The sequence below is a fragment of the Festucalex cinctus genome, chromosome 9, assembly GCF_051991245.1.
Source record: "Festucalex cinctus isolate MCC-2025b chromosome 9, RoL_Fcin_1.0, whole genome shotgun sequence".
NCBI lineage: Eukaryota > Metazoa > Chordata > Actinopteri > Syngnathiformes > Syngnathidae > Festucalex > Festucalex cinctus.
Genome location: NC_135419.1, coordinates 3,129,321 through 3,157,121, shown reverse-complemented (window position 1 = coordinate 3,157,121; position 27,801 = coordinate 3,129,321). Strand labels below are relative to the sequence as shown.

The 27,801-nt window shown below is 39.1% G+C and overlaps 3 protein-coding genes across 8 annotated transcripts; 1 reads left to right on the top strand and 2 right to left on the bottom strand.

Moving 5' to 3' along the window:
* The first annotated feature begins 522 nt into the window (after positions 1-522).
* zdhhc2 (zDHHC palmitoyltransferase 2) lies at positions 523-8,996 on the top strand. Of its 3 annotated transcripts, none has more exons than XM_077531804.1 (14): positions 523-661; positions 1,913-1,939; positions 2,352-2,446; positions 3,588-3,708; positions 4,125-4,194; positions 4,305-4,337; positions 5,323-5,443; positions 5,539-5,577; positions 5,739-5,871; positions 6,734-6,860; positions 7,344-7,436; positions 7,903-8,015; positions 8,086-8,152; positions 8,232-8,996. In XM_077531804.1, the coding sequence occupies exons 3-13, from the start codon at positions 2,363-2,365 to the stop codon at positions 8,124-8,126; spliced, it is 975 nt and encodes a 324-aa protein (XP_077387930.1). In that variant the 5' UTR covers positions 523-661; positions 1,913-1,939; positions 2,352-2,362; the 3' UTR covers positions 8,127-8,152; positions 8,232-8,996. The 3 variants fall into 3 exon arrangements, with proteins under 3 accessions (XP_077387930.1, XP_077387928.1, XP_077387929.1); XM_077531802.1 differs by having other exon boundaries at positions 523-875; XM_077531803.1 differs by lacking the exon at positions 5,539-5,577 and having other exon boundaries at positions 523-875.
* A 1,098-nt stretch (positions 8,997-10,094) lies between these two features.
* cnot7 (CCR4-NOT transcription complex, subunit 7) lies at positions 10,095-15,126 on the bottom strand. Of its 2 annotated transcripts, none has more exons than XM_077531806.1 (7): positions 14,996-15,126; positions 14,270-14,393; positions 13,972-14,165; positions 13,627-13,788; positions 11,994-12,138; positions 11,786-11,896; positions 10,095-11,621 (listed from the first exon to the last, which is right to left on the bottom strand). In XM_077531806.1, the coding sequence occupies exons 2-7, from the start codon at positions 14,384-14,386 to the stop codon at positions 11,490-11,492; spliced, it is 861 nt and encodes a 286-aa protein (XP_077387932.1). In that variant the 5' UTR covers positions 14,387-14,393; positions 14,996-15,126; the 3' UTR covers positions 10,095-11,489. The 2 variants fall into 2 exon arrangements, with proteins under 2 accessions (XP_077387932.1, XP_077387931.1); XM_077531805.1 differs by having other exon boundaries at positions 14,932-15,114.
* Positions 15,127-16,394: 1,268 nt separating this feature from the next.
* mtmr7a (myotubularin related protein 7a) lies at positions 16,395-27,281 on the bottom strand. 3 transcript variants are annotated; one of them, XM_077532635.1, is made up of 14 exons: positions 27,176-27,281; positions 26,384-26,506; positions 26,135-26,297; positions 25,699-25,859; positions 25,486-25,614; positions 24,014-24,148; positions 23,630-23,762; positions 21,821-21,930; positions 20,749-20,874; positions 19,361-19,410; positions 19,073-19,273; positions 18,854-18,988; positions 17,606-17,732; positions 16,395-17,522 (listed from the first exon to the last, which is right to left on the bottom strand). In XM_077532635.1, the coding sequence occupies exons 1-14, from the start codon at positions 27,263-27,265 to the stop codon at positions 17,172-17,174; spliced, it is 2,034 nt and encodes a 677-aa protein (XP_077388761.1). In that variant the 5' UTR covers positions 27,266-27,281; the 3' UTR covers positions 16,395-17,171. The 3 variants fall into 3 exon arrangements, with proteins under 3 accessions (XP_077388761.1, XP_077388762.1, XP_077388763.1); XM_077532636.1 differs by lacking the exon at positions 27,176-27,281 and adding an exon at positions 26,809-27,032; XM_077532637.1 differs by lacking the exon at positions 27,176-27,281 and adding an exon at positions 26,809-26,842 and having other exon boundaries at positions 25,699-25,818.
* Between the last annotated feature and the right edge of the window lie 520 nt (positions 27,282-27,801).

Here is a 27,801-nt window from a genome sequence, read left to right as displayed (position 1 = left end):
AGCGCAGTTGTTAAAATTCCATCCTGTCCTTATGCCATTCGCTCTGTTACGCCTCAGAAAACACAACAGAAGTTGGTAGCTTTCAAAGAACGAACAACTAAAATGTTTTTAAAGCCATTATTTGTGTGATAGGGGCTTTATAATACTGACCTACAACAATCAATGACTGTCCTGTACTACATATTTCGACCTCATGGCGGCAGCGCTGGTTTTCTTGTAAATACAATCCACAAACGTACCAAAAAAAAAACAACCTCGCATTGCCTTTACAAAGATTATTTTTAGTGTAACTCCCTTCATAAAATTACAAAGTAGTCACATGTCAATGACGCATGCGAATTGATGTGTGCGTGTTCTTGGCTGCCTCCATTTCAACACTCGAGCATGAACTCATTGAACCCATCTGGTTCAGGTGAAAAAAAAAAAAAAAAAAAAAGTTGCCAGCCTTGCAGCATCCTACGGCCGTCATGGCAACCCGCAAGGGGCTGGCGTTGAAGGCTGGTGGGGGCGGAGCAACTTGTAGTTGTGTAGTGTCTGAGGCTGAGCATGCTGCAGCATCACATGGTGGGGGGGATTCTAAGGATTGATGAGGCTGGTCGCATCTGAAGACACGATGCATTGACAGTCCTCAAGGGAGACACCGATGCGCGCGTGCACATAGGCGAGTAAACACGCGCGCACACACACACACACACAAACACACACCCGCTCGCGTGAACCCACGTCGGATATGATCCGCTACTAGACTATGGCACCGTCAGGTTCACGTAATGTCAAACGGGGCTGCAAGAGAGTTTTCTACTGGATCCCCGTCCTGTTCATCGCACTCATAGTGGCTTGGTCGTACTACGCCTACGTTGTGCAGCTTTGTTTGGGTAAGGAAATGCATGTCTGGGCACTGAGTGTGCATGTAGTGCGCGTGAGAGTGCCTTGTGAGACGTGTGTCTGATTTTGATTTGATTTGATTTGATTTGAACATGGGAGTTTTGTCAACGTGTCCAAGCTGATTTGTCTATAAATATTGTGGATGATGTGTGTAAAAGACTCACATGCTCTTGACAGCTTAGTCACCATTTTGAAATGCACTCATCTTTTCTGTTTTTTTTAAGTTATTTATTTTGTTTAGGGAGATATATTCATAGACCTCACTACTTATCTCTAACATCTTAAAGACTTATGTTAATGCTCATTTTAATAATCTGAAATCCAACAAGTACAGTGTTATGTATCAACAAGAATGGAGAAAGGCGTGTGAAGACATAGAATCCCTGAATGCTAAATTACACAGTTGACCTGCATAGTCCCTTTAAAAAGTGTAAAACTGACTGACTAAAGCAGAGTAAACAGTCTCCAACCCTAACCTAAAACTAGCTGAGCGAGTGTCCCGGATTGAATTTCTCGAGCTTGAAGATGACTTGTTTCAAGTGCAGTGTGACATTATTTGCACAGCGGCCTATTAAAAAGTATGTTTTTCATCCGGTGGAACAAACTTGCGAAGCTGTGACGGATTGGGAACGAGAGGACGGGGACAGCGGCTAGCATGTGGTCCTCAGACAAACACAGAGACAGTTGTGTGGAACTAGCGTCAGCTGACACTCTCGTTCAGCAGCTCAGTTAATCCCATTGTCGGGTTTATATAATTCACCTCAAGCAATCTGCGGCTGACCCACTTTTATTTATTTATTTTTTTTAAAGCTACCAACATCTATCTGCCTTTCAACACTCAGACCATCTATTTACAAGATGTAGCGAGTAGCGACTGTTGAAAATGTACACAATGTTAACAGACACTAGATGCATAAACTATAACATGAAAACTGTGAACTAACCTGCATAGGACATCTTATCTTAAAAAAAAAAAGACCTCCATATCAGAACATCTTTACATATATTTGCTTCTTTCATTTTGCAGTTTCAATTGAAGACACATGGGAAAAGGGTAAGTGTTTCATTAAATATGCCCAAGAAATCAAGAAGAATTATTTAACCTCTCAGCGTCAGATGTTGAGTTGAATCCGGTGTTGGAGTCTGTGTGGATGCAGCTGTTATCAAAACATTTTTTTTTTTCTACCAGTCTTTCTCATCTGTGTCCTGACATACTTTCATTACCTCGCTAACATGGTTAACGTGGAATGTCATTTCACCTCGGTGGGTGTTTTCTGTTGCTTTGGAAGACATTTCAACTACTTTGGAAGATCTTATTGCCGATGTTTTTAATATGTTTCTACATCTTTTAATTTCATAGTTATCAAAGTCCTGTAATATTTCGTTTGATTGAATGAGTTAGGTTCTTTAAAATTCAATTTATGCAACCATTTTGATAAACGAGCACCTGCATTTCTTTTTTTCAGTCGTCTATTTGATGGTGTACCATGTCGTCTTCATCATGTTTATTTGGGCTTACTGGCAAACTATCTTCACCAAGCCCATGAACCCACTGAGGGAGGTGAGTGAGATGACGACGCAGCTTTATTGACCCCGTGAGCTGAGGCATTGTGGGAAGTGCAGAGGTAGATGGCGGCCTTAGTGTGTGATTAAGTGCTGCATTTTGGACTAAGGCTATTTCCTGCAAAAGTGCCAAGAGGTGCACTCCGATGCTACTCTCTTTGCTTGACCACTCAATTCAGCTGTAAATGCATGCAGAGAGAACACACAAATATCGCAGAGGGCATTCACAGACAAAAAAAAAAAAGTGCATGTACATGGAGGCTTTTATTTATGATTACTTTATTTTTAATTTGTAAAAAGATTGTAAAAAGTGGTGTATGCCTATTACGAAATTGGCCTACTGTTCATATTTAACTTTCAAGTACCGATACAATCATATGCATTTCACCTTTTTGTTTCAAAATTTTATGTAGATACAATTCACAGTGCATTTTAATTGATTCATTATTATTTAAAAATCTGCCTTTATGTGATCACAGTGTTAATGTAGAGCCGTGAATAACGTTACTGTTGTTTACAACGTTAAATTTACTATTTTGGTATAAAAGCGCAGCCTCCTTTTTTCATGAACACATTGAGTGACAAAACTGAGAATTAAGATGAGACGGCCCCAAAAAGTTTCACTTAGCTGGCTGTCACGACACCTACATCGTGTAGCTACTTACACCAGCTAGCTAGCTAGCATAGCTTGTCTGGCTACTAATGCGGAGTTGCTCCTCTTAGTACGCCACACACAGCGTGGCGAAATAAAAACAATGTAGGACAATATCATTACGGCCTGTTAGCACTGAGCCAAAAAGGAGCAGATGTGGAGAATGGGCAGTTGTTGAACTGTCAACTAAGATAGCTAGCATTCAACAGCCAAAGTAATAACACAACCACCTGTCACCAGAATGATTAGAGATGTTTAAACCATTTCCCTGCGGGGCACAAAACCAAAATAGAAGATTCATAAATTTTAAATATTTTTTTTTCTTCTTCTGCGTGGGCTTCAGCTGCATGCTTGAACGTGTTCCCGCATTCCCCTAACATGCTAGGCTACAAAATGTTTGCGCTAGCACTGACAAATGCATGGGGAGAAATCAACAAGCGTCAAGACAGCTTTGTTTTGTATTTCCTCTGCGTCCTGTTCGACAAAGTTCTGCCTATCCTACTCGGACAAGGAGCTGCTGGAGCGTGAAGACCGGGGTGAGTCGCAGCAGGAGATCCTGAGGAGAATAGCTAAGGAGCTGCCTATCTACACACGCACCAACTCTGGAGGTAGGACAAGTGCAGTATCGCTGTTCACATGCGAATAAAATGTGTATTTCCACGTTTTTTTTTTTTTTTTTAAATGAGTAATGTTAAATATATAATAACACAAGGCAAACTGTTTAAAAATGGAGAGGAAAAAAGGTAATAGCTGCTTTGACACTTGTTGCTAGGCAGAGTTCATTGGGTTCAATCATATCTGCCCCATATTGGCCATCATATGTCAGTCATTCGCACGCTCCCTGGGCCGTCAGCACTGCGGCCCTGTGCAGGGTGAACAGGAAGTCAGACAGACGAAAATCGATCCGCCAAACAAGCAACAATATTGAGGCAAATTTATATGCATTCGTTTAATTAATTAACTGCTCAAGTGCTTGCGAGGCACTGCTGATGTTGGTTTGATGAAATCGTCTGTGTTTCCTCAGCAATCCGTTTTTGTGACCGCTGCCAGCTGCTGAAGCCTGATCGATGTCACCATTGTTCAGTTTGTGATAAGTATGTCTCTCTCTGCTCGTGTGCTGGGAAAAAAAATTCAAATGAACTCATGACGTACTGACTGACAGGAAGGTCCAATAATGCTGGTGTATGACTGTGCTGTGTTTCAGATGTATCCTAAAGATGGATCACCACTGTCCCTGGTACGCAGATCTGGCTTGTCTGTCGTAAAATATATAAACTATGATGGTATCAAGGAATTCAAAAGCATTGTCATCATTACAATACAAAACAAAGCTTTTTCTTTTAATTTAAGCAATATTATTGATATAACAAGCACAAATCTTGCAACCAAAACGGAGCAGAAGGAAAGCCAAAGCGGCCACTCTGTTATTTATTTTTTTTTATTTTTTTTTATTTTTTTTTTGTAACGTTCGGAACAATCACGACATGTTACAAACGTTAGGAGTTAGCGTTGAGGAATTTCTGTCACATTTTGCAGCTCTCTGTTCTCCCACAAACACCCATTTGCATTTTTGCGTTTCAATGTGATTGAAGCGCGAAATGTGAATCTTAACTTGAAAACGAGATGATTTCTAAATTATATTTTCTGCCGCTTGTACTAAGCATGAAAGAGACTGCGTAGGATTTAGTTAGTATTAAAATACAAACGATTTTGATTTGAAGCACACGCACCACGGTGCCACACTTTGCATTTATTATTTATTATTATTAGTTCACCACTTGATGGCGCTAAACCTACACACTGTCACTTTAAAGCAATTAATAAAAAAAAAATTAGCACTTTACAATTATACTGTGTTGGAACTATTCCAAATTGGAGGAGCCAAAGAAATAAACTGACTTTAAATAAATATTTAATTATTATAAACATTATATCAAGCGTTCCCTTACTATCACATGGTTGACATTTCACTGCCTCGACGTATCAAGCGAGTAAGATTTTGAATGTTTTTTGTTTTTTTTTAAACGGTAGGGTAGCTATTTTATAAAATTTATTTTTTATTTATTTTATTTTTATTTTTAAACGTAACTCCAGCGATAAATGCTGTAATGCTTTTCCACACGTTTTTGTCCAAAGAACAAATTAATGGTGGAACAAATGGTGTGTAATGCAGAACAAAATAATGTCACTTTTCTAACTAGTGTTTTATTTTATTCTCTCAGGGTGAACAATTGTGTGGGATTCTCCAACTACAAGGCTTTTATGTTGTTTCTGGCATATTCCCTACTTTACTGCCTTTTTATAACTGCTACAGACCTCCAATACTTCATTAAATTTTGGATGGTAAGTAAATGTATATTGTAATGAAATGTATATCGGAAACGTAGTCGGTGGATGGCCTGATGATAACGAACGTGTACTGCACATTTTTCCACAAGGCTGGCGGTAAAGCCCATTTCCGTCTGAAAGAATACCTGGTAACCATTTGAGCTATTTAATAAAAAGTACAAAAGTCTTGTAGTTGTCAAACCTTACATTAGCTGCGTAGCTCCCACTAAAGTAGTCCACGTTTGACCAGAGGTTAGCATCCGCTGCGTTGTCATGCTTTTGTGTGTTTGTATTACTTCCCCCACCACAGAATGGCTTCCCGGACACTCAAGCCAAGTTCCACATTCTCTTCCTCTTCTTCTCTGCGTCCATGTTCTCAGTCAGCCTCGCTTCGCTTTTCATCTATCACTGCTGGCTTGTCTTCAAGAATAGATCCACTCTTGGTAGGTAGCTTGTCTTGTATCGTTTCTGTCTTGCCTCTCCTCAACGTGGATCAGAAAAAATCCAAAAAGTCTTGTTTGCGCCGTCTCATCGACGCAGTTGTTTCGTGAGCCTCTTTGGTTATTAGACAGGCTTGTATGTGTGGAGGGAGCAGATGGATTATCCACAGAGAGTTTGTGTCGTATTGCAGTCAAACAAAAGGCTCACAAATGAAAGACATTACAGGCATCACGACTCAGGAAGTGAAGTCGCACCTGCTCTGACATTCGTGTTGCTGCCATTAGAGGCAACGCTCATTTATTTAATTGATTAATTTCATAGCTTGGATTAATAAATAGTCATTATTTGTATGTAAAAAATGTTAAAAAAGTCATAATTTTCAGATGATTTCATTTGAATTAAAACTTTATTGAAAAGGGGAACAGACTTTTTGTTCCACGTTGCTAAGGGACACTGTTAATTGACGCACAGGTGGACGACAAGGGCGGAGCTTGTCCAGAAGACGTGCTTTTTGTTATTATTCCTTTTGAGTGAATGTGGCCTATGTATATACTTGTCATTTCATTTCTTAATTGTTTATTGTGAAGCCTCTTTATTTTGTGTGCTCATTGAGCTTATTTTCGCTCTTTTCTTAGTTCTGACGGCATTGTTGGTTTGTTGTTTAACATCTACAAGACACGTAGACGACATTAAATGTCTGTTGAAACCCAAGCACGAATTTAAGCCTTGATTGAACTCAAAGGGAGTACCAACTAGTCTGGGAACCTTTCATTGCTCGTGCTATGTTTTCCCTTCTGCCATATACCGTACAACTCTTTATTATATAAATCCTTCTATCTACTCCGTGGCTGTTCCATCTATCAGAGGCTGTTCGTGCGCCAGTGTTTCGTCATGGCACAGACAAGAACGGATTCAGTCTGGGCTCCAGTAAGAACTTCCGTCAAGTGTTTGGCGATGAAGCCAAATATTGGCCGTTTCCTGTTTTCTCCAGGTAAGGTCATTTGGTACAATATGGTGAACGTCTCGGGGCGGGGTTTTTAAATGGTTAATTAACTTAACTGATGAACAGTTATGGCCCTTTAGTTTCAGCGAATCTTCAAAGGGCCTGTTTCTCTTCGAGCATGTCTGCAAAAAAGAATGGGTTTGTCACGCGGACGCGCGATCGGGGATGCAAGGCGCACATGCATCTCTTTGATGAATTTAAACGGATTAATGAGGAGAGCCGCTTCGATTGGCCGGGAGTCGGCTGCATTCCCTCCCACAACAGCGCTCGTCTATCTGCGGTAGTCTAGCAAAATACAAAAATAAATAAATTCCACCCATGTGCAATTAGACTGCGGTTTGGGCTAGACTTGCAAGGGGCATGAAAATACAGCCCAAAGATTTGCCTGTGAGGCAAACACAAAATGGTGTAATGCCACTTTCCAAAACTGTCCACAAAGAATATATTTTCTGTTTCCCGTCTCGACTACAGTTTAGGGGATGGTTGCTCATTCCCTACATGCTTGGTGAATATTGACCCTGAGCAACCCTCTTCACCCACCAGCTACAACCCAGCACCAAAGAGGTATGTTCAAAATAACGGCAAAAAAAAAGTTATTCATATTTTAGTCTGCAAGCCAATGATTCATGAAGATGCCGATCAAATCATTGGACTATTTAGGATCAGGTCACATCTACATCCACCGTATTTGTAGGAAATTCTCATCAGTGATATATTGTTCCAAATTAGACTTTTCAACTTATGAAACAGAAGAAACTGGTGTTATTTATATGCTATTCAGTAGCTGAGATAGCTTTTGCTAGCCCAGTAAAAATTTACAACAAAACTTCAAAATGTCAGGAAAGAAAAAGTCAATATAAAAAGGTGAGCAATGTGGATCTCCTCCAAACAATTTAAAAAATCTTCTTAGTGAAATAAAAAATGGATTTCGTGTTTACTGTGAGCGGACATCACTCAATTACAATTCCAGTTCAGTATTTTTTTGAAGTCGATTATTGTATTGCTCTTTGTGTTATATTTATACCTCCAGTAGTACAGAAGGTCGCCACTTCCCCTTCAGGCCAATGAGGGAGAGCCAAAGTCGACTGCTCAGCAGTACCACCTCATGGACTGAAAGTGACATTGCAGCAGATGACAAGAATGGTATACTACTATACAGTACAGTGGTTTTCAGATGATCGTATTGTTTTTGATAATACGTGTATCTTTTTAGGCACTCATAACCCATTGATGGCCGCAGAAAAAGAGGCATAGGGGGCACATATCTCCTACTGAGAAGTGTAAGTTTAAATACATAAAGACTATCTGCATATCTTGAAAATAATGTCACAGATATATATATTTTTTCTAATTCAATAGGTCGGTGCTGCTCCCTAGTTTTCAGTGAGATGTGTCGCGATGGTGACATCACTGGCGTTATTTCCCTGACATCTAAACACGGAGTGTTGACCTGAATGTCGTCAGCATGCCCCGTTGCTGCCTGGAAGCTTGCGGACTTTCATAGTAAAAAAAAAAAGTGTGATCATTCCCAATTTGCATTCCAATGATCTCGATGTCCTTTTGATATATGTGAAGGAAGCACAGAGATGGTGGGAGGGTTGTGTAGTGGTTGTGTTTATCTTGTGTTGTTTTTCATAGTGTGACTTATGCCCTAGATAAATAAAAAAATAAATATGCATTTTTAAGTTTGCCAAATGTTTGCACATCAAAAGTAGGTTATTGTGTTCATTTGGTGGTGGCAACAGGAGCAAGAACCTTTGCATGCTTTTATCTCAGGATATCAAAACAAATGTTTCTTTTCGTGGTTGGGTGTACCATGGGAAGCAGCAACATGCATTAATGAGCGTATAAATAAGGGCTATTCAGATTTGTTAAAGCATGGGCGAGGATGTGTCTGTATTTCCCCCACCCTGGCCGTTGAACTAAATTAAAAGTTTTCAAACTCAAGGCCTAGGGGCCAGATCTGTTTTTTTTGTGGCCGACTAAGGCGAATTAAGTGTCACCTTCATCTTTCTTGTTAAATTCATTTTCATTTTTGAACAAAAATTGAAAGTTTACTATTTATAAATATGTTTTTCCCACCCAAAACCCCTTTTCATAAATTGAAAAAATATATTTTCACTATATTTGGTTATCACTATTTTTCCATGATTTTTTTTCATTTCAAGTTTGTTTGTTAAAAATTGATTTATAAAAAAAAAAAAAAAAAAATCCAGGGGCAATTGTTTCCAATCTAACAGCTCTCTGAGGGAAACCATAGCCACAAATCTGCCCAGGATGAAAATGAGTCAGACAATTTGCTCAAATTTATTGACTGTTGTACAGTAAATGGAGGGTTGGTGGCAATATGTTTTCATATTCTCATGCATATGAGAACAACTGTACAGTGTTGTGGCTTCTCTGCAAAAACGAGAGATTGGTTGCTACCCACTATGGTATCGTGCATTTCAATTAACTTGATTATCACTTGTAGTGGTTCAACTTTAAAAGTGAAACATGATATCGGCAAAAAAATATGGAAACATAAAAAAAAAAAGATGTTATGTTCAGTGGAAAGGATAACGTGCATTTTGGTTCATCCTGAAATTTCATCCAAAAGCCAAATATTTATTTCACACTTTGAATTGGATTTACTGAAATACAGGAACTTTTCTACATTATAAATTGTGCGATGTACCTACATGCTAACTTTAATGATTCTTTAAAATTGGAAAAATGTAAGCCTGTTCTTTTCATCACGCTATATTTTTCTATTCTTCTGAGTCTAAATGCATTGTGGGGAAATTCTTTTTTTTTTTTTTTTGCAATCTTCACAATTAAAATGAAAATCCTTATTTGTCATGTTTTTCCAATTTGTGGCTCACCTAGGGACAAATATTCAAACTTTCAAAAAATGCAAAATGGTGTTTTCGCTAGAAAAGCTTTGAGCCTTTATTTACACAAAAAAAAAAAAACTAAAAACAATCCTCGACATTCTATTGCATAATCTTGCTTCTTTGCAAACAAGAAAACCAAAACATCAGTCATCAACATGACACTGGAGTTATATCTTATCTACCGTGGATAGAACATCTGCACACATCTGTTCAAATTCCAGGTTTTTGTGATATTAAAATTCCACCATTAATGTAAGCTGTAACTCAATAAAAAGTAAACATTAATGAGATATGTTTGAATCTGACTGGTTAAAAAAAAAAAAAGTCATTCACACTTGCGCAATCACATCATCAGTTGTTTATTTTTACTTACCCTCTTGAAAAAAAAAAGTTATTCATCCAGGTATACAAGATGTTAAGTCACATTAAGCGTGGGAATGTTTTGAAATGACTTAATCACAAAAACCTGCCACTTGAACAGGGTTGGTGAAGACTTGTTTTTATGCATCGTATACACCACCAGAACACACATACAAACGCTTTTGTTGAACTCTTTTGGAAGATGCGGTTCCCCCTATGCAGCATGTTAGAGCAAGAAAGCAACACAAAACATAAAACAAGTCTCATCCAAAGGCTAACACGACACATGAACTCCACCAAAAACAAACCCAAGAATGATGCAGGTTAAAATGCAACAAGATGTTTTCACAAGGAGTAAAAGTGTTCTGGGGTTTTTTATTATTATTACTACAACACTAAAACTCAAATCAACTACAAAAGCAACTTCCATTAAAATAAACCAAATGAAAATGTACTCACAACAGAGCATTTTTCGCAAGATAACCTCTGCATGTACTACATCCAGGTGAGTTTTTTTTTTTTTTTTTTTTTTTACATTTCCATTTGGAGACCAGTGTGACACCATGTGGTCATACAGTATGACTGCAATCATGAGCTTGACAGGACAGCATTTATGTGCACACACAATCCAATCTAGGCTTACACATTTCTCAGGTACATACATGCAAAAACGTATGATGATGATGAATTATAGACTTCTCACATTGGGGTGTTTAGGTGGAAAAAACAAAAAAAGCACATGGTTGCAAAAATGATGCCAGCTGATGTGCATATATGAACACACCCACCCAACTCGGCTCCCTTTCTCAATTTGAGGCAATAAGGTCAAGTGTTAGCGTACAACGGTGCATCTTTTTTTTTTAGCTAACTGGCACAATAACTTAAACGTTAAAAAGGATGCAGTTAATCTTAAGGCTGAGCGTGGCAAAATGCATTAAGTGAGCGCTGCGTGTTCATTGTTCGCAAATGTGGCCGTCGAGAAAGCATCAGAGAGCAGAGAGACGTCAGATACATACCTTCCATATAAAATCAAGTTAGAGCTTTAAAGTGCAAAACAATTCTACAGAATATTTTAGTAAAACTAAAATCCCATTTTTTTTTTTTCTTCAAGCATGTTAAATCGTACTGGACCAACCAGATGCCTGCGCTGCTTTGCAGGAGTACTCGATTCAGCTCAAAACCAGCGCGGCTGTGTCACGCGTGAGGCAAACCGTGCTACGTTTCACTCTGTGGCATTCATTTCAGTCTAAGACGAGCAAAAAACCAATGACAAACAGCCGGCCGAATGAAGCGGTGATCATTCCGATCATCCTGGTGGCCCGAGCTCGGCCATCGCGGCCGCGCTGCCGATAGCGGGATGTGGGCACGCGCGCGTGCCGTGTCAAGACTGCTGCTTGTTAGCTTCCTCTTCGTAAGCGCTCCCCGTTCCGTTCTGCACGTAGGCTGATCCGGAGCCAAGCCCGTATAAGTGGCCACAGTACTTTGCATCGTCAATATGATCCTCAAAGAACATCTGGTGGAAACACATACAACTGAGCAGAGAAATCGACAAATCGACACAGTCGCGCCATGTGTGCACGCCGCAAGATTTGGAGCATTTCTGATTCACAAATTCGTCATGGTTCGTTTTTTCAAAAGTATTCAAAGTGTCCCTGTTTTTGCCGTTAGGTGGCCTACCTCCCTCATCTTGAAGAAGGCCATGCCTGTAAGTAAAGAGTCAGAGCCCGCTTGATGCTGTGGTCCGATCCTCTCCAGCTCCAGTTGTTCAGCTACTTCCTGCAGTCCACCCTGAAACACACACAATACCCGTCAACCGTGTCACCAGCCGCACCTGAAGTCAAAATCAAGCATGAGACTGCTGAAAGGATTTCCAAATGTTTTTTACCTTGAGAATTTTGCAGCTCTTCATAAGGTACTTGACATCATAAATGACTGGAAAGTACAAGCGGACAAGCTCAAAAAAATCGATTTCTTCCTCAGGCAGTTTGGCATTGGAGAGAACTTTGATCAGGTATCCAAAGTCATAGCCACTGTAACATACGTCAAAAGGGGGTGAACAGAATTACTATGTCGCCTCAACACAAACATCCAAAACAATTATAAGTGGTGGAGAATAGTAATTGCAGCTGATCACCATTCAAGAACTTGGCAGCACAGTGTCATAATGGTTTGCACAACTCTTTTATAATCATAGCTTGGATGTTGTGTTGGTTTCAAGGTTTTTTTTGTTTGTTTGTTTTTATAGTTTTGGAATTTTGGTTAGTTTTTAATTTATTGTATTTTTTTTTTTTTTTTTTTTATTAGTTCTAATTAGTTTTCAGGGTGGTTCTGTTAGTTTTTTTTTAATTAGTTTTAGTTATTTATAAGGCGTAATTTTAGCTTAGTTTTAGTATTAGTTTTTTTTTTTTTTAATGTGTATTACTTGTGTGCAATATTTAATAAACACCATGGTAAAATAAAATAAAAAAAGTAACTAATTTCTTACCTCGCGTTGCATTTCGGCGTCATCTGAATGTGCTTTTCTATTGGCTGCTGCTAGTTGACGTCACTTTCAAACGTCCTTATTACGGTTAATATCGAAATAAATATACTTATAGTCACATTTAATATCATCCCCAAAGGCTCGTGTATTAAATTACCACATTTTTGCTATAATTAAAGTTAGTTTTAGTTAGTTTTGTAAACATGAAATGTAGTTTCATTTCAGTTTTCGTTTTTTAAAAAAGCATTTTCATTTTTATTTTAGTTTTTTTGTTAACGAAATTTTTTTAATTTTAGTTTTTTTTTTCCGTTAGTTTTCATAAACTAAAATAACCTTGGTGGGTTTCATCCCACACTCAAAAATATGCATTAAAGGCTCATTACATGTTGTGAATTGTCCATGTAAGTGTCTATATACGACAGTGTAAAAACAAAAGGCATTACATAAATAAATAAATGAATAAATAAATGAATAAATAATAATAATAAAATGCCTTAACTGCCTTTGTGAAACTTCACTAAAGCAGCTAGCATTTTAGCGTGCAACAAAATAATACAGTAAGTTCATGTCTCTGTGTTTATGAAACCAGGTAACTAGAAATAAGACACATATTCTATACTAGAAGTTTTGCATATGTTTCAACTAAAATAAAGATACCTTGAGAGGAAGTAAGACGTTTTGATGAATATTTCCATCAAAAATTGATGTTTAAACTTCGATTTAGTCGCATATTGAATTGATTGATTCGAGAAATTGAACGCTGTAACGTGACACTATATTGCTAAATCGATGCCAATTATTTTTAAATATCCCCAGTCTTAACTCGCGACCAAAAATTACAAATGAATGAACTGTATGTCCTGCAACTCAGGGTGTTAACTCGGATTAGCCTCCATCTCACCCGTCACCCAAAAGAGGAAAAGTAGTTAAATGCCCATCTCTGTAAAGATCCCTGTTGACGTAACTGTCAGAGACTGCCAGACTTGAAATGACAGAAAACAGATTTAAAAAAAAAAAAAAAAAAAAAAAAACATACCTGTGAAATGACAGCCACTTGATACCATCACACAGCACCACTCCTGATGTCATCAACAGCTCGGCAAAGTACAACGCCTCTATGCCTTCGTCCTCAAGCTTCTTGAACTGAATCCCTGCAGTTGTCAGCAGCTCAATAGAGTCCTGCGCGTACATATCCTCTCTGAATAGGAGATGGGGAAACTTGAAGATTTCAGCGAGACTTACATCACTCACACGCAGTTATACCCTGTGCAGCTAATTGTCCGCTTGCTAAGATAAAGATACAATTAAAATGTAAAGCACTTAAACATGTCACCGTATTTAAATGCCGTGTCAAGTGTTAGAGGGAGAGGAGCCATCTTACGTGAGGTTAAACTTAAAATTGAACTGCCATGTTGATGTTCCCGGCGGATATTCCCCTTGTTCATTCATAAAGGTGAGGCCCAGCTGGATAATCTTCAGCAAATCCACATTGCAGCGCATTAACTGGTACTGATAATCAGCATTGCTTCGGAATTCTCCTATCGGTCTGGCCACTACGCCTGGGAACTCTGTGTCCTGCGGAGTACAAATGTGTGACCTAAAAAGGAAACCGCAATGCCTATGGTGCATTCTTTTCGGGGCACTGTACACACGATACAGTCCCTCAACGTAGCACTCACCATGGCGATGTAGTTGTATTTTCGAATGACATGTCTGATTCTCTTCAGCTCCTCCTCCAGGTTGTTGGCCCATACCTCACATATTCTTTGGCTGTGATCCACAGTAGCTGCGGGCATAGTGCCACTGCAACATGCGGACAGAGAAATAAATAGTTATTTAAAAAAAAAAAAAAAAGTGGCTCACAATGGTTCCTTAGTTTAATAAACGTGCTATGTATAGCACAGGTGATGCATGGGTGTCAACAAAGTAGTCACGCATTAATTGGGGAAAAAAATAAATAAATAAAAACAAAAAAATAGATGATCATCTGACTATCATTAATGGCCATTAGGCAATTTATATTCCTGCTGAGCTAAATTCATAAGTTAAGCAAACAGTGTGGAATGCAGCTGTCTCTTTGGAAGCCGGCTGTTAGCTCGCAGCAGCACTTTGGGCTAACTAGCAGCTAGCAAGTTTCACATCTGCTAACATGTGCGAAACAGTTGGCTCCCGTGTATATGTATTTCATTCCCACGCCTGTTTCTTGTCCACGGCTGTCCCACGGAATAAGTAAGAGCGTGTGTTGACGTGAGAAGTTGAAGTAAGAGCAGGACACATACTAACACTACCTCTCACTCACACTCGAGTGCCACTTGCACTCACTGAAGCTACGTGAACTTACCCTTCCCCAAAACGCGCTTGTGTGTTTTTTTCAAGCGTTTACTAGCTCAACCTCTTAAATTCACCTTAGTTACTGTGCCGTGGGTTTCCCCCTAACTTTGTTTTAGTAGTCTACAATTCAGCATTGAATTGATGTCAACCTGCGGTTGCCATCATAGCTAACCTACAGCGTGACGTCATCGCGTAGACGTTACGCCACGTGCGTAGGTTGCTCACGTGCATTTCGCTGAGAATACTGTGTACCGTTGATCGGATGGAAAACATTTTCAGCAGAATAAAAACAAGTTTCCATCACACGCATTAAATAGTTAAATAACCTGTTCAAATATTAAAAATAGAAAAACAAAATCGTTCTTTATTCTCCTCTTTGCCTCGCATGTAAAACAGTAGTGCGCAACCTTTTAAAAACACTGAGCTACTTTGGCACCGATTATAATGCGAAGTCCTTCTACCGGTAGTCTGATACACAATTATGATTTAACAAGTTTGCTCAAATGACCTTAAGTCACTATTGTAATCAATGTTTTTCATTTGTGTGAAGATACTGGTGCTCAGAGCCTTTCAAAATGCACCAATTTCCTGCCAGTGTTTACATTTTCAAATGAGCAATTTTCAAGCATTCCTAGAAAATTACAATGTTGCATCACTGTAAGCTAAATATAGAACATTCTCACAGGCTATGTGGTCCTTAGGCTATTGATGCTAAATTACAAATTCATCTCTTATCATAAATCAATACGGAAGTGAAGATGTGTACCAATACCTTGTCTGATAATGAATGAATGCTTAACTCCACTTTAAAATGCGTGTAATAAGAGTAATCTGACAGTATTCAGCTATAGAAAAACATTTCATGTCATTTCCACTATTTTAGTTTACTGTACTTTTTTTCTCCTCAACATTTATCACTGACTCTCTATTTATACAGTAGTTATTTTTTGAAGTGCTCAAATAGTCACTCTCAATGTCATTGGTCCACATCACTCAACTACTTTAAGCCTATAATTTAGAAGTAGGCCCCAATTTTTTTTTTTTTTTTTTGTGCCAAAACCAGTGCTCCAACAACTGAGATACAAGATCTACATTCATCATACGAAGTTCCATACAATATCTGGCTTTAAATAGCAGACTAAATGTGCTTCATAGGTTCTTTCCAGAGTCAGTATTATAAATGGATAAAACTACTTGTTTACAGCTTATTTGTTTCCAGCATGCAGCATATTATGGAGTGAGAGGATGAATCAACATAGAATGTGCATTTCAATACAACCTAACGGTAGGTGGCATTGTACATTTGTTGAATTAGAGCCATTTAGAAATTAGTAAATGTAATAGGGATTTTATTCGAATACAGGGAAGAGCAACCTTATTTTATTTCACAACGAATGAAAGAATAAACAAAATTGTACAATTTAATAATACAGTACAACCAAAATGGGCTCTTATTCCACACGAATAAATAAATCCAGTCAAAATATTTTAATTCAAGTACACTTCCACTATTCATGACATGCACACAGCAAGATAAAAAAAAAAAATACAAAAATATATATTGTACTCTGCATTGCTTACTGGCAGGATTGTACAGTACAGTAATACACCTGATTTGCAGACAAAAATTTCCCACATGTCAATAAGCATAATGCGACATATTTGCATCATAGTTTGAGTTTGTTCTATAAATGGACTTTTATTCAAATGTATATTCGAACAAAGCATTCCAAACAAGTTATTCCACTGGTTGATGTCAAGTTCCACAAGACATCTCTTATTTGGTTATTTCATGTATTTTTTTTGTGTGTGTTTATACTGCTAAGATATTTGACACATAAAAATATGGAAGACTGTTGTTAAAGAGAGGATGTACTTCCACATCCACTTCAACACAAAAGGATGTGTTGAAGTGGATCACTCATGGGTAATAATGTTTTTGGAGTGGATAATGGGCCCAACAAAATGGCCCAAGAGGCACATGATGCACTTCCCCATTTTAAACTGTCTGCACAATGGTTTAATTTGACCCCCCGCCCCCCCAATTCCAGACAAGAAGCAATTAAACTCTTCAAGTAAGATGTGGTCAACAGCAGCACACGGTGTTGAACTATTGTAGAAACAGGAAGCGTCCACCATAACACATGCAAACCAAAACAGACAACTTTGACGGAAATTTGCTAATAACCTTTTTTAGTGCATATATTGGTAGTGTTTGTTTGGGTCATGTGGCAGCTGCCACACCTTCCACTACATGCTAGCTGAGTAGGCAGCATCGTCGGAGTCTTGATCTCTGCTGCTCCCCTCACTGAAAGGCGAACGGCAGCTCAGGTCCGCTATGCCAGACTCCAGATCACTGCCGTTGGAGTGACTGCTGGAGTCGTACGTTTTGTTGAAGTCTTGGGGTGGTGAGAGGGTTAGGCCGCTGCGTGGTGGCTTCAGCTGACAGGGGCTGCTGGTCAGGAAGCCTGAGGTGTAGTCTTGAGGGGTGTTTGCCAGGCCCACATCATTGCCAAAAACCCAGGCTGTGGGACTTTTGTCAAAAGTGGCTGCTTTTGGGCTACAATTCCACACCTGCTTCTCCTCCAGTTTGGAAATCTTCTATCGATCAAGTAAGACAAATGCATCTTTAGCATTATCAAGATAATGAAGATGTTTACTTTTTTTTTTCTACATCTTTTTACCTGCTTGTGTGAGGTGAGCAGCTTCTCTAACTGCTCCGTTTCCTCTTGAATGGCCCGCAGGTAATCCTCTACGGACTGTCGAGGATGCATCCCACGGTCAAATCGGTTGTACAACCCCACCCAAAATCTGCAAAACAAAATAATAATTATCACTTTGGCATTTATATAGAACAGTCAGAGGGACGAAATGATGCTTACAGTGTAAATATATTCTCGATCCGCAAATAGGCAAAGTCTTCCTACTGATTTACAAAGTGGCAATATTGCAAATACAGCGGAACGTTCAAATTTAAGTACACCTGAGGTTTTAAAGTGCCCACACCTGGAAAAACTGACATGATAATTTAGAACAGTGGTGTCCAAACTACGACCCGCCGTCCATTTGTCAGTGGTCCGCAACATATGCTAAAAAAGGCGCTTGACTCAGTTAAAATAAATTAACAAAAACAAAAATGTTTGGAGATGGTCAAAGTAAGAAGGGAGGGTGTCGAAAAACACAGGTGCCATTAAACATTAATTTAGTTTAACGAAATAAGTAAAACTACAATTAAAAAAAACAAAACATTTTTGTTAATGAAATAAAGTAAAAACAAAAACTAACAAACTCCATTTTATGTTTACAAAACTAACTAAAACTAACTATAATTATAGTAAAAATGTCCTTTGTTTTAGTCTTTGGTAATTAATTTAATGCATGAGCATTTGGGGATGATTTTCAAATGTGATTTTTAGTAGATTGATTTTGATAAAAACCTGGAATAATGATGCTTGAAAGTATGTCACACAGAAGTGACGTCATACGGCAGCAGCCAATAGAAAAGCACCTTCAGATGACATCGCTCCCATGGTGTTTTTTTTTTTAAATATTGCGCACAAGTAATACACATTTAAAAAAAAAACAAACAAAAAAAAAAAAAAAAAAACTAAAACTAATACTGAAACTAACTAAACAAACTAAGCATTTATTAAATAAATAAAACTAATAAAAACAGAACCACCCTGAAAACGAATTAATACTAACTAAAAAAAAAACCTCAAAATAAAATAAAAACTAAAATAAAAAAGAATAAAAAAATCCAAAACTATAATAACCCTACGGCCATATTACAAATAAATTGGTTTATGTACTGTTGCATTTTTCTAAATATGCAAAAGCATAAATAACCTTGCCAGTACAGTGTATGACAGTTTCAACATTGGGATGAATCATTTCATTGTGTGAAGTATTTGATAAATGTTGTAACATACTTGAACCAACAGGGGGCAGTAGATGGCTGAAGGAGTCCCTGTGTCTGGCTGTGGTCTGGTTTGTACAAGAGGTTGGTGTAGTCTGCCCGGTTTGACCACAGATAATGCCACAGAGAGTGGGTCCTCTCACGAATTCTATATGATGTGAAATTAAATTGAATAATACATCGTTCATTTTGTACACTGTTAAAAGTAGGGGGGGACAACGAATAACCTTACCGGAGTTCTATCCTTCCCCGCTGATTGTTGCCAATAAAGTTGCCATATTGGCAGGAGTAGATGTGGCTGTGAATGGTGATTAGGAGCCGCTCGTTAAACTCAAAGGCGCAGGGAAACTGCTCCATCAGTTGCCACACACACTCCAAGAACTGATCGATAACAGGAGACGCTTCTTTCGAGTCGCCGTTTAGGTGGCTACATCTGAATAGGAAGTGAGGAGCGTTAGACTAGACCACCACATATTAACAAGAATTATGCATTGCTATGAAACGAACCATCAAATCAAACCTGTGAGAAAACTTGTGGCCGAATGAGACCCAGTCTTTCTCGAGCAGAACCTAAAGTGCAAAAAGACTGTTATGAGCAATCTTATTAATGGTAAGCACATTCCCATAGTTAGTTGAGAAACATTATTATGGGCAAAAGTAATGAGACAAACCTTCCTAAATCAATCAGGAGGTTGGACTAGAGCAGGGGTATCCAAATTAAGAATCCTGGGTCATTTGCAGGCCCCTGTCTGTTTTTTAGTGGCCAGTCGCTAGACTATATTAACATTTAACACAGCCCATACCATTTGCCTGGATTGTACCAATTTCTTTCTATAATGGATAGCATCTTATGTCTCAATTTCCTGCCTTACAAATCACACATTATTCACTAATACACACCATGGAATCGCAAAGATTTAAAGTGCATCTGAAATTCAAAAATAAAATTAAATCCTTAATTAAACTATAAGCATTTTTTGACTGACCATGTCAACCCATATGATACGGAAAAAATAAAATGACATAAAATCAATAAATAATAATGCATTCAAACTGATCACCAACATTAACTCCGGACCACAATATTAAAAACAAAACAAAAAACAAAAAAAACTTTAACTTGCAAAACAAAAATATCTAAAATAATTTGTTTTGTTTTTTTTTTTGCTGTGTGCAAAGCGCGCATGCTCATTGCAAACAAAACCCCAACACCACTGAGTGAATGCTCCCTGCGCACACTCTGCCAATAATGAGAGTGCCACTGCCCCCTAATGTAGTGGAGGTGCAATTGCCCTTTATTCTCGGACAGAAAAAAAAGAAAATAAAAAAAAAAGAGAAATAAAAAAAAAAAAAATAAAACAGCATGTTCCGAGGTCAAACGTGCCCCCCTTGATGAAGTCTCGCGCCCCCCTGGGGGGGCCCTCCTTACTATTTGAGAAGCACTGTATTAAGGTCATTTTGTCCAAATTCTATGCTTCCATCTTTGTGGAAACAATTTGGTGAAAAATTCTTCTCTGTTTAGGCATGACTGTGCCCCAGCGCACAAAGCAGAATTCTTCCATAAATGGCAAAGAAGAGTTTAGTGTGGGAGCTCTAACAAACACCTTTGGGATGAACTACCCAAAATGTTTTTCCAAAAGACATATTCCAAATTCTTCCAGAACCACCACAGAAAAAAAAAATAGAAGTTGCTCAGCTGTAAAAAGGCTCAATTCCTAGTTTTCTACCATTTTCAGTTCCTGATAATGTAATGGCTACTTGGCCACCTTAACATTAGTTCATTCTGTCAATGTGTAGTGTATTCCAAAGCCATTCATTCATTCTAGCGTCTCGCATCGAATGGAATACAGTAGGTTACATAAATATGCTATTATAGTTACAAGGTCTATTATATTAGTCAGTCTTTACCATGAGTCCTTTGATGGTCCGGTAGTATGGATCCAACAGCACGCAGGCCACTGAGCACACCTGAGCAGTTCGGTCCCAACCATCTGAACAGTGAACCAGCACGCTGACACCCTCTTCTGCGACGGCCTGCAAATGCACACACGGGATATTAACACTTTGATGTTACGCCTCCCGTTCAGCACAGGAATTGCCATAGTCTGAGGTATCAGGAAATTGGCTTGCTTCTACTGTGTACATATGCTTCGGGACGTTTTCCACCTGCTCCGCGAAACGCCGTCCAAATGAGTTTTTGAAGCAATTGGCTGAATATGAGCAGGTAATATTGCCTGAAAGACTTCAGAGTACAATCTGCTGCTTTTGTTTGCCGTTACATCAAGGGAACCGGTTCCATTGGCAGCCATACATGTACACATGATAGCTTACCTACCTGGCTGTGTCAATGTCCCAATATTTATGAACCTGACTGTAATTCACTTGATTTTTTTATGGGGTCACAATATTCAAACTATGTAATACTAATAGAGCATAAAGTAAAACTCATAATACTCACAAAGTACCGTATTTTCCACACTATAAGGCGCACCTAAAAGCCTTCAATTTTTTCAAAAGCTGACCATGCGCCTTATAATCCAGTGCGCCTTATATATGGATTTAATATTGAGCCGCAACAGGTCTCGCTGTCAATACGTTATCGGTGACCCTGCACGATCGGCAGAAGATCCCACCATCTTGGATGGCTAGCTAATACTAATACTTGACCTCAGAGAAAATAATAAAACGGCTGTTTATTCATTTTGGGAGTGAATGGAGTTGTCAGAAAGCGGGTTTGTAATCTATTAATACAGTTTGACTGACCTATCTGACTGTTTTGTTGACATTCCCTTTAGCGCAGCACCATCTAATGTATGCATAACGTAACCCCAGCCTCTACTGTAGCGACTTATATATGGAAAAAGTTTGAAAATATGTCATTCATTGAAGGTGCGCCTTATAATGCGGTGCGGAAATACAGTAAGTAAAAACTCTCACAAGCTAATATTTAGCGTAGTAGGGAAGAAGACAGCAGACTGACCTTGGCGATGAAGAGGCCTGCATCCACAATAGCTTTGATGTGCTTCAACCAGCCTGAGCTCTCCAGGCCCTCCAGGAAGTCAGACATCGAAGGAGAACGCAGCTCGCACACTGCATTCACAACACAGCTGTCTCAGTGGCAGGGAAACACTGAGCATACGAGACTTTATTAAACAACACCTGGTCTCAAGAGACATTGTTCATTGTTCATGTTCCCAAAGGCTCCTGTTTATACACACGTTGCTCCCCCATGTGTATTAAAGTAGTAGTTGTTTGAAGGTTTATAATTATTGTAACATCAATGCTAACTTCCATTATCATAGCTATAGCATTTCACATTATAAGGTAGCATTAAGCTAGCAGACTTTTGCCAAGACAAAATTAAATTTAAACATCTTGGTGCTCAAAAATATCCCAAGTTTAATCAACGTTGTGTCAGTTTCACAGTCAATTTAAACGGTGACACATATACAGCTTCAAGCAAGTACACTTTGCCTTTTATTTGAAAAACTGAGTGACAACAGGCACTAAATCTTTTGACTGATAAAAGCCTTTTGTGTTTGCCTTTAGTGTTCAGATTCATGCATGTGGTGCATTCAGCAAGACATATCACCAAACATAGTCCGCCAACAACTTCACCAAGCAATCAAACGTGTCGCTCGATGACGATAATATTGTTACCTAAAGCAGCTCTGCTTCAAGTTCGACTTTGACCTGATAGCGTTTGTTCCATGTAGCCTGGCAGTCACTTGAAAATGGCTGATTTTCACCCACCCACACTTCTCAGTCATATACGAAACTTCGCTTAAACCGGTATTTATTTATTTATTTATTTATTTTAATTGTCAAAAGTAGCTAAAGATGCACTCAGTCTTGCGTGGGCAGGCTCTTCAGAGGCCTACAAATTTTGTATAGAATCAATTCAAAAGTACATTTTGCATGCTATAGCCCCGTCAACCAAAATTTAAATGTTGAATATACTTCAGATTATATATGTTGAATCTACGTGTCATATGTTTTTCCACAACTACGTGTATTATGTACAACTTGAAAATGCACTCTATTCCTGCAGTACCTGTACAGTTTTATGAAAATTCTAAAAATCCTTCTATACTTGAGACAAACCTTTTGATAACCATTTTCACTAGCACCATGGATTTGTGCAGATTTGTGTATGAGAGGGTGGCAGGTGAACAAAGTTTATCGCTACTTTAATAACTTATTGTATGACAGCAAGACTACCACTTAAATGAAACTTTGAAGCTTGATGCTGCCAGGCGGGAGGTCTTTAAAATTGCATTCAAGCATGCGATCGGACACGCTAGCAATCTCTGGAGGCCAGAGGTTTTGTCTCAACATTTTAAGACTCTTCTGAACCGCCAGGAGGCAACGAGATATAACAATTGGACAGCGGTTACAACTTTTCAGAATAGTTCTCACGCCCTCAGTTTCGCTTTGGGGGTAGGTCGCAGATTGTGCACTCCAGGAAACCAAAATAGCTCAGAAATAAAACCCAGATGGATTCAAAGTCTTCCTGGGATCACCCCCAGCACAATACCCAGAAATTCTCCCCTGTGATTGCAGCACAGTGCAGCCTGGACGGCTGCGTGGCGTCTCAAAAAGCCGGAGTGATAACATGGGGTCGTGCGATACGAAAATAACAAGCGCTGGAAAGATGAAGCCAAATATCGTACTTTTTTTTTTTCCATAAACACTGAAGCGATGAAAACATTTCAGAAACAGTGATGAGTGCACTGCCAACGAAACATTGCAGCAATAGAGCCTCTGTGAGATTTAGTGATGATTGTACCTTCTAGCATTTTTTGTTGGCTGTTCCTCATCACATGGATGTTCTCAATGGCGACGAACTGGAATTTAATGTGGGAGTAGTTGTCCTCATTTTCATAGCCTTTTCCTGCTGCTCGATTTGCCATCGCATTTAACTGGAAAGATATTTGGCTGGTCGTTAGAAGATTAGTTTGTTTTTTGATGTTGGAAACCAACGACAGTTACGTAATACTGATCATGGTGTTCCTAACAAGAGCCAAGATTCTCCCAAGTGTTTTTTTTTTGGTTTTTTTTCATGAACATATCCAGTGCAAAAAAAAAATGCTGTTTGGAAAATAAAGCCCACCTGAACATACACTACAATACTGCATGGCTTGTATTATTCTTTTCATCCGTGTTGGCTCACCTTGGGCCTGGTGTCCACCACATACATGAAGTCGCTGCGGGGATTGGACCTCAGTATGGCCTTCAGCATCTGCTCATCCTCCAAGCAGCGAGCGTTGAAGCCTGAAAGAGGTTGGCTGCTACGGCAGATGGCAGCCTGGGAGGAGGCAGGGGAAGCTTCACATGTGGATGCTTTTGGCGCCAATCAATCAATTACACTCAGCTCATTTTGTCAGTTAGTACCATTTTTACTTTAAAGCAGTGCTTCTCAAATATCGGGGCGGGGGGCGCGTTTGACCTCGGGCAACATGCTTTATTTTTTTTAATTTAGATTTTTTTTTTACTGTCCTAGAATAAAGTGCAATTGCACCTCCACTACATTAGGGGGCAGTGGCGCTCTCATTATTGGCAGAGTGTGCGGTGGTGTCGGGGTTTTGTTTGCACTGAGCATGTGCGCTTTGCACACAGCAAAAAAAAAAAGAAAAGAAAAAAAAAAGAAAAAAAGAAATTATTTTATATTTTTGTTTTTAGGTTAGAAGTTTTTTTTTTTTTTTTTTTTTTTTTTTTTTTATATTGTGCTCCTGAGTTAATGTTGGTGCTCAGTTTGAATGCATTATTATTTACAGATTTTATGTAATTTTATTTTTACGGATCATGTAGTTTGACATGGTCAGTCAAAAAATGTTTATAGTTTAATTAAGGATTTAATTTTATTTTTTGAATTTCAGATGTACTTTAAATCTTTTCTGTTACAGTTAATTAAGCTATTCTTTGTTGTAAGTTGGTCCATATTTCTCTTTCTTTCTTTCTTTATTCTCTTCTACGTTAATACGGTGTTATGCATAGGTTAACAATTTTATAGACAAATGATACTATTTATAGTCGCGTGGTGGGGGGGGGGGTGCGAGATGTTTTCTTCTTACTCGGGGGGCATGACAGAAAATAATTGAGAAGCACTGCTTTAAAGGGACATTTTGGGGGACAAATACAAAACATTCGAATCACTTAACGTGCATATTAAGAGGATAATTTTCTCATATCGCCTTTTATTAGCCTCAGGAGACGAGGCCAAGAATTATTATTCAGTTCTCCCTTTAGACCGATTAACCAAAACTTAATCCTCTTGTATGTTTTGGGCTTCACACACTGGACACTCGACCCTGGGAAGTTGACCTTACACTCATAAAACACTCCCCAAACTGTTGCGTTTAGGACTAATAGGATGATTTATGAACATTAAGGCTGATGAGCATAAATGTGACCAAGATGCTTTAGCTCAAAAGAGTCATATGGGACTTCTAATAGATTTCAAAGAATATTTAAACATCATACTACAGTCATCGGACTGTTTGAATTAATAAATCACAAATCAAGTTGTTTCAATTAAAACCACTTCCTGTAAAGACACTGCTAGTATCAATAAGCTGGATTTGTTTTCTGACTATTTAAAAATAAAAATAAAAATGAGGGATCATATACAAAGCATCAACTTACATGATTTTTTTTGTAGTAGTATGAAAGAGTCGGGAATCGTCCTCTGCTCCTGAACTTGGAGCTTCCTGTGACGACTGATGGAGTTGTTGACTCGGGTACAAAGAGTTCAGCAGGGTAAGTGTCACTCACCTACAAAAATAAACAAAACTTAGCTTTTGTAAGGGCCACACGTCTGAAGATCACGCGCTTGGTCACAGATCTCAGCGCGCTGACCTTGTAGTGGCGGTTTAGCAAGGAGAGTTTCCACTGGGAGTTTGGCATTCCCATTCTGCTATACTCAGCCCTGAGGTCCAAAAATTCCCACTCCCGTTGTCTCTCCTCCTCATCGTCGTCCTTTGGTTGATATGAAAAGCAATACAGCTCGTCATAGCGCTCTACAAGGTCAAATAAAGGTTGATAAATGTCCTGTTGAGAATCAGAAGCTCACATGCTTAATTAATAATGAAGTCAAAGATTGGCAACCATTTTTAAAATAGCTGAGCCATCAGTTTAAAAAAAAAAAATGTTTATTTTAAGTTATTCAAGATGCTATGTCTTGAGGCCATTGATGCATACTGTCCCGACTGATAAATCACAACGTTCCGGAATTACAGTTCCCACTTCAATTCTGTGGAGGTGGCAGGAATAACCTGAACAGGCGTGAAGTCACCTGGTTGAGAGAGACGCTGCAGGGACACATGTATATCGTGGCACTCTCGCTCTTGAGGTATGACAAAATGAAGAGCCTGGAAGTTTTTGCAACGTATAAGCAGAGGACATCCAGACGGCGCGGTTGCTTGTTTCTCCACACCGGAAACCAAACTGTGAAGCACCTAATAAGACAAAAAGAGTCCCTGCTTTGAAATGCACAGAAAGAAGACAAAAGTAACTGATCGTGACCATCCCTTCCGTCACTTACCCATGTTTCATTGCGCGTTCTACCTTCACTCTCCACAAATATGGTGTGGGTGGCCGTCAGGTAGAGGGTGCCCACCCTGCTTCTTTTGGCGAACACTCTGTCAAGCAGCCTGACCTTTTCCACCTGGTGGAGGCAGGAGACGCACAAACAAAAACAACCATCATGCCCCCAACGAATGACGTCACATTCTCAATCCCCTCTGACACCATGGATCGACTTGCACTGATACGGGTTACACTGAAACGCCCCCCCTCAGCGAGCAATCGACGTGGCTCTCGCTGCTTTCTCCCTTTCAACGGACACCGTTTATCCTTTACCGGCCCGGCTTCATTTAAACCCGACAGACCGAGTGACGGCTTGAAACGGGTGAGATCAATTGAAGATGCATTGCGGAAATGATGACTCCATCAGATTTGCGCGGTTACCTTTGGAAGTCGGATGTGCTCCATATTGGTTTTATATGCCACAGCCACACAATATCACCGCGGATGGTTATGCAATCGAGGCACAAACGTTAAAGGTTCTGTTCGATTCAGAACGCTCTGGTCAACAAAACGGTTCAGTTAAACACTCGTCCAGCCATGATGATGTGCCCTGGAAGCTCTCAGTAGCGTTGCACTGCCTAGTGCTAGGTCCTAAAGCCCCCCATCCGTTTTCTTTGCGTCTGATGTCACGTGACATGACGTGGATACAAAAAAGACGAAAAAGTCTACTAAACCCTATGTTCAACGAACACAAAGTGACAGTTAGGCTGATCAGCAAGATACTAAAGTTCATTCAGGATTCTCTCACCTTCAAAGCAAACAGTGAAGAAAATGAGCAAGGCTGTTTCAAACTGTAAAATAGGCGACACAGACAGAGATGGAAATGATTGGTCGACATGGAACCAGTGTTTGTCTCGAATACTGTGTTATATTCAACCTTGAGATACCTCATCTCAGCCTGCTTCTCCTCCACATACATACTGTACGCCACCTGTTGGTGCCTTCAAAAAAAACAACAACAACAACAAAAAAACGTCCAGTTTCTGCAGGTTTCACTTTCCAGTAGGGACGTAACGATATCCAAACATCACGATACGATATTATCACGATATGAAGCTCACGATACGATAAGTATCACGATATTGTGGAAAAGGTTGGCGATATAAAAAAAAGGTCACAATATGATCTCATACTAAACAAACACACACACACACAATATTGTGCTTTTGTACATTACAGCAATTCATATAAAGCACCTACAATCTCTTAACACTTAATATTGAGGCACTTGCTAACACAAGCACATATTGAGTTCCTCCACATATTGACTCGGTTCACAAGCATATTACGTCCCCCTTCATCTGACGATTAGCGTGGATTTGAAACATAGAAGGGCCAAAACATGCCTTGTGAAAATTAAACTGCACTAAAAAA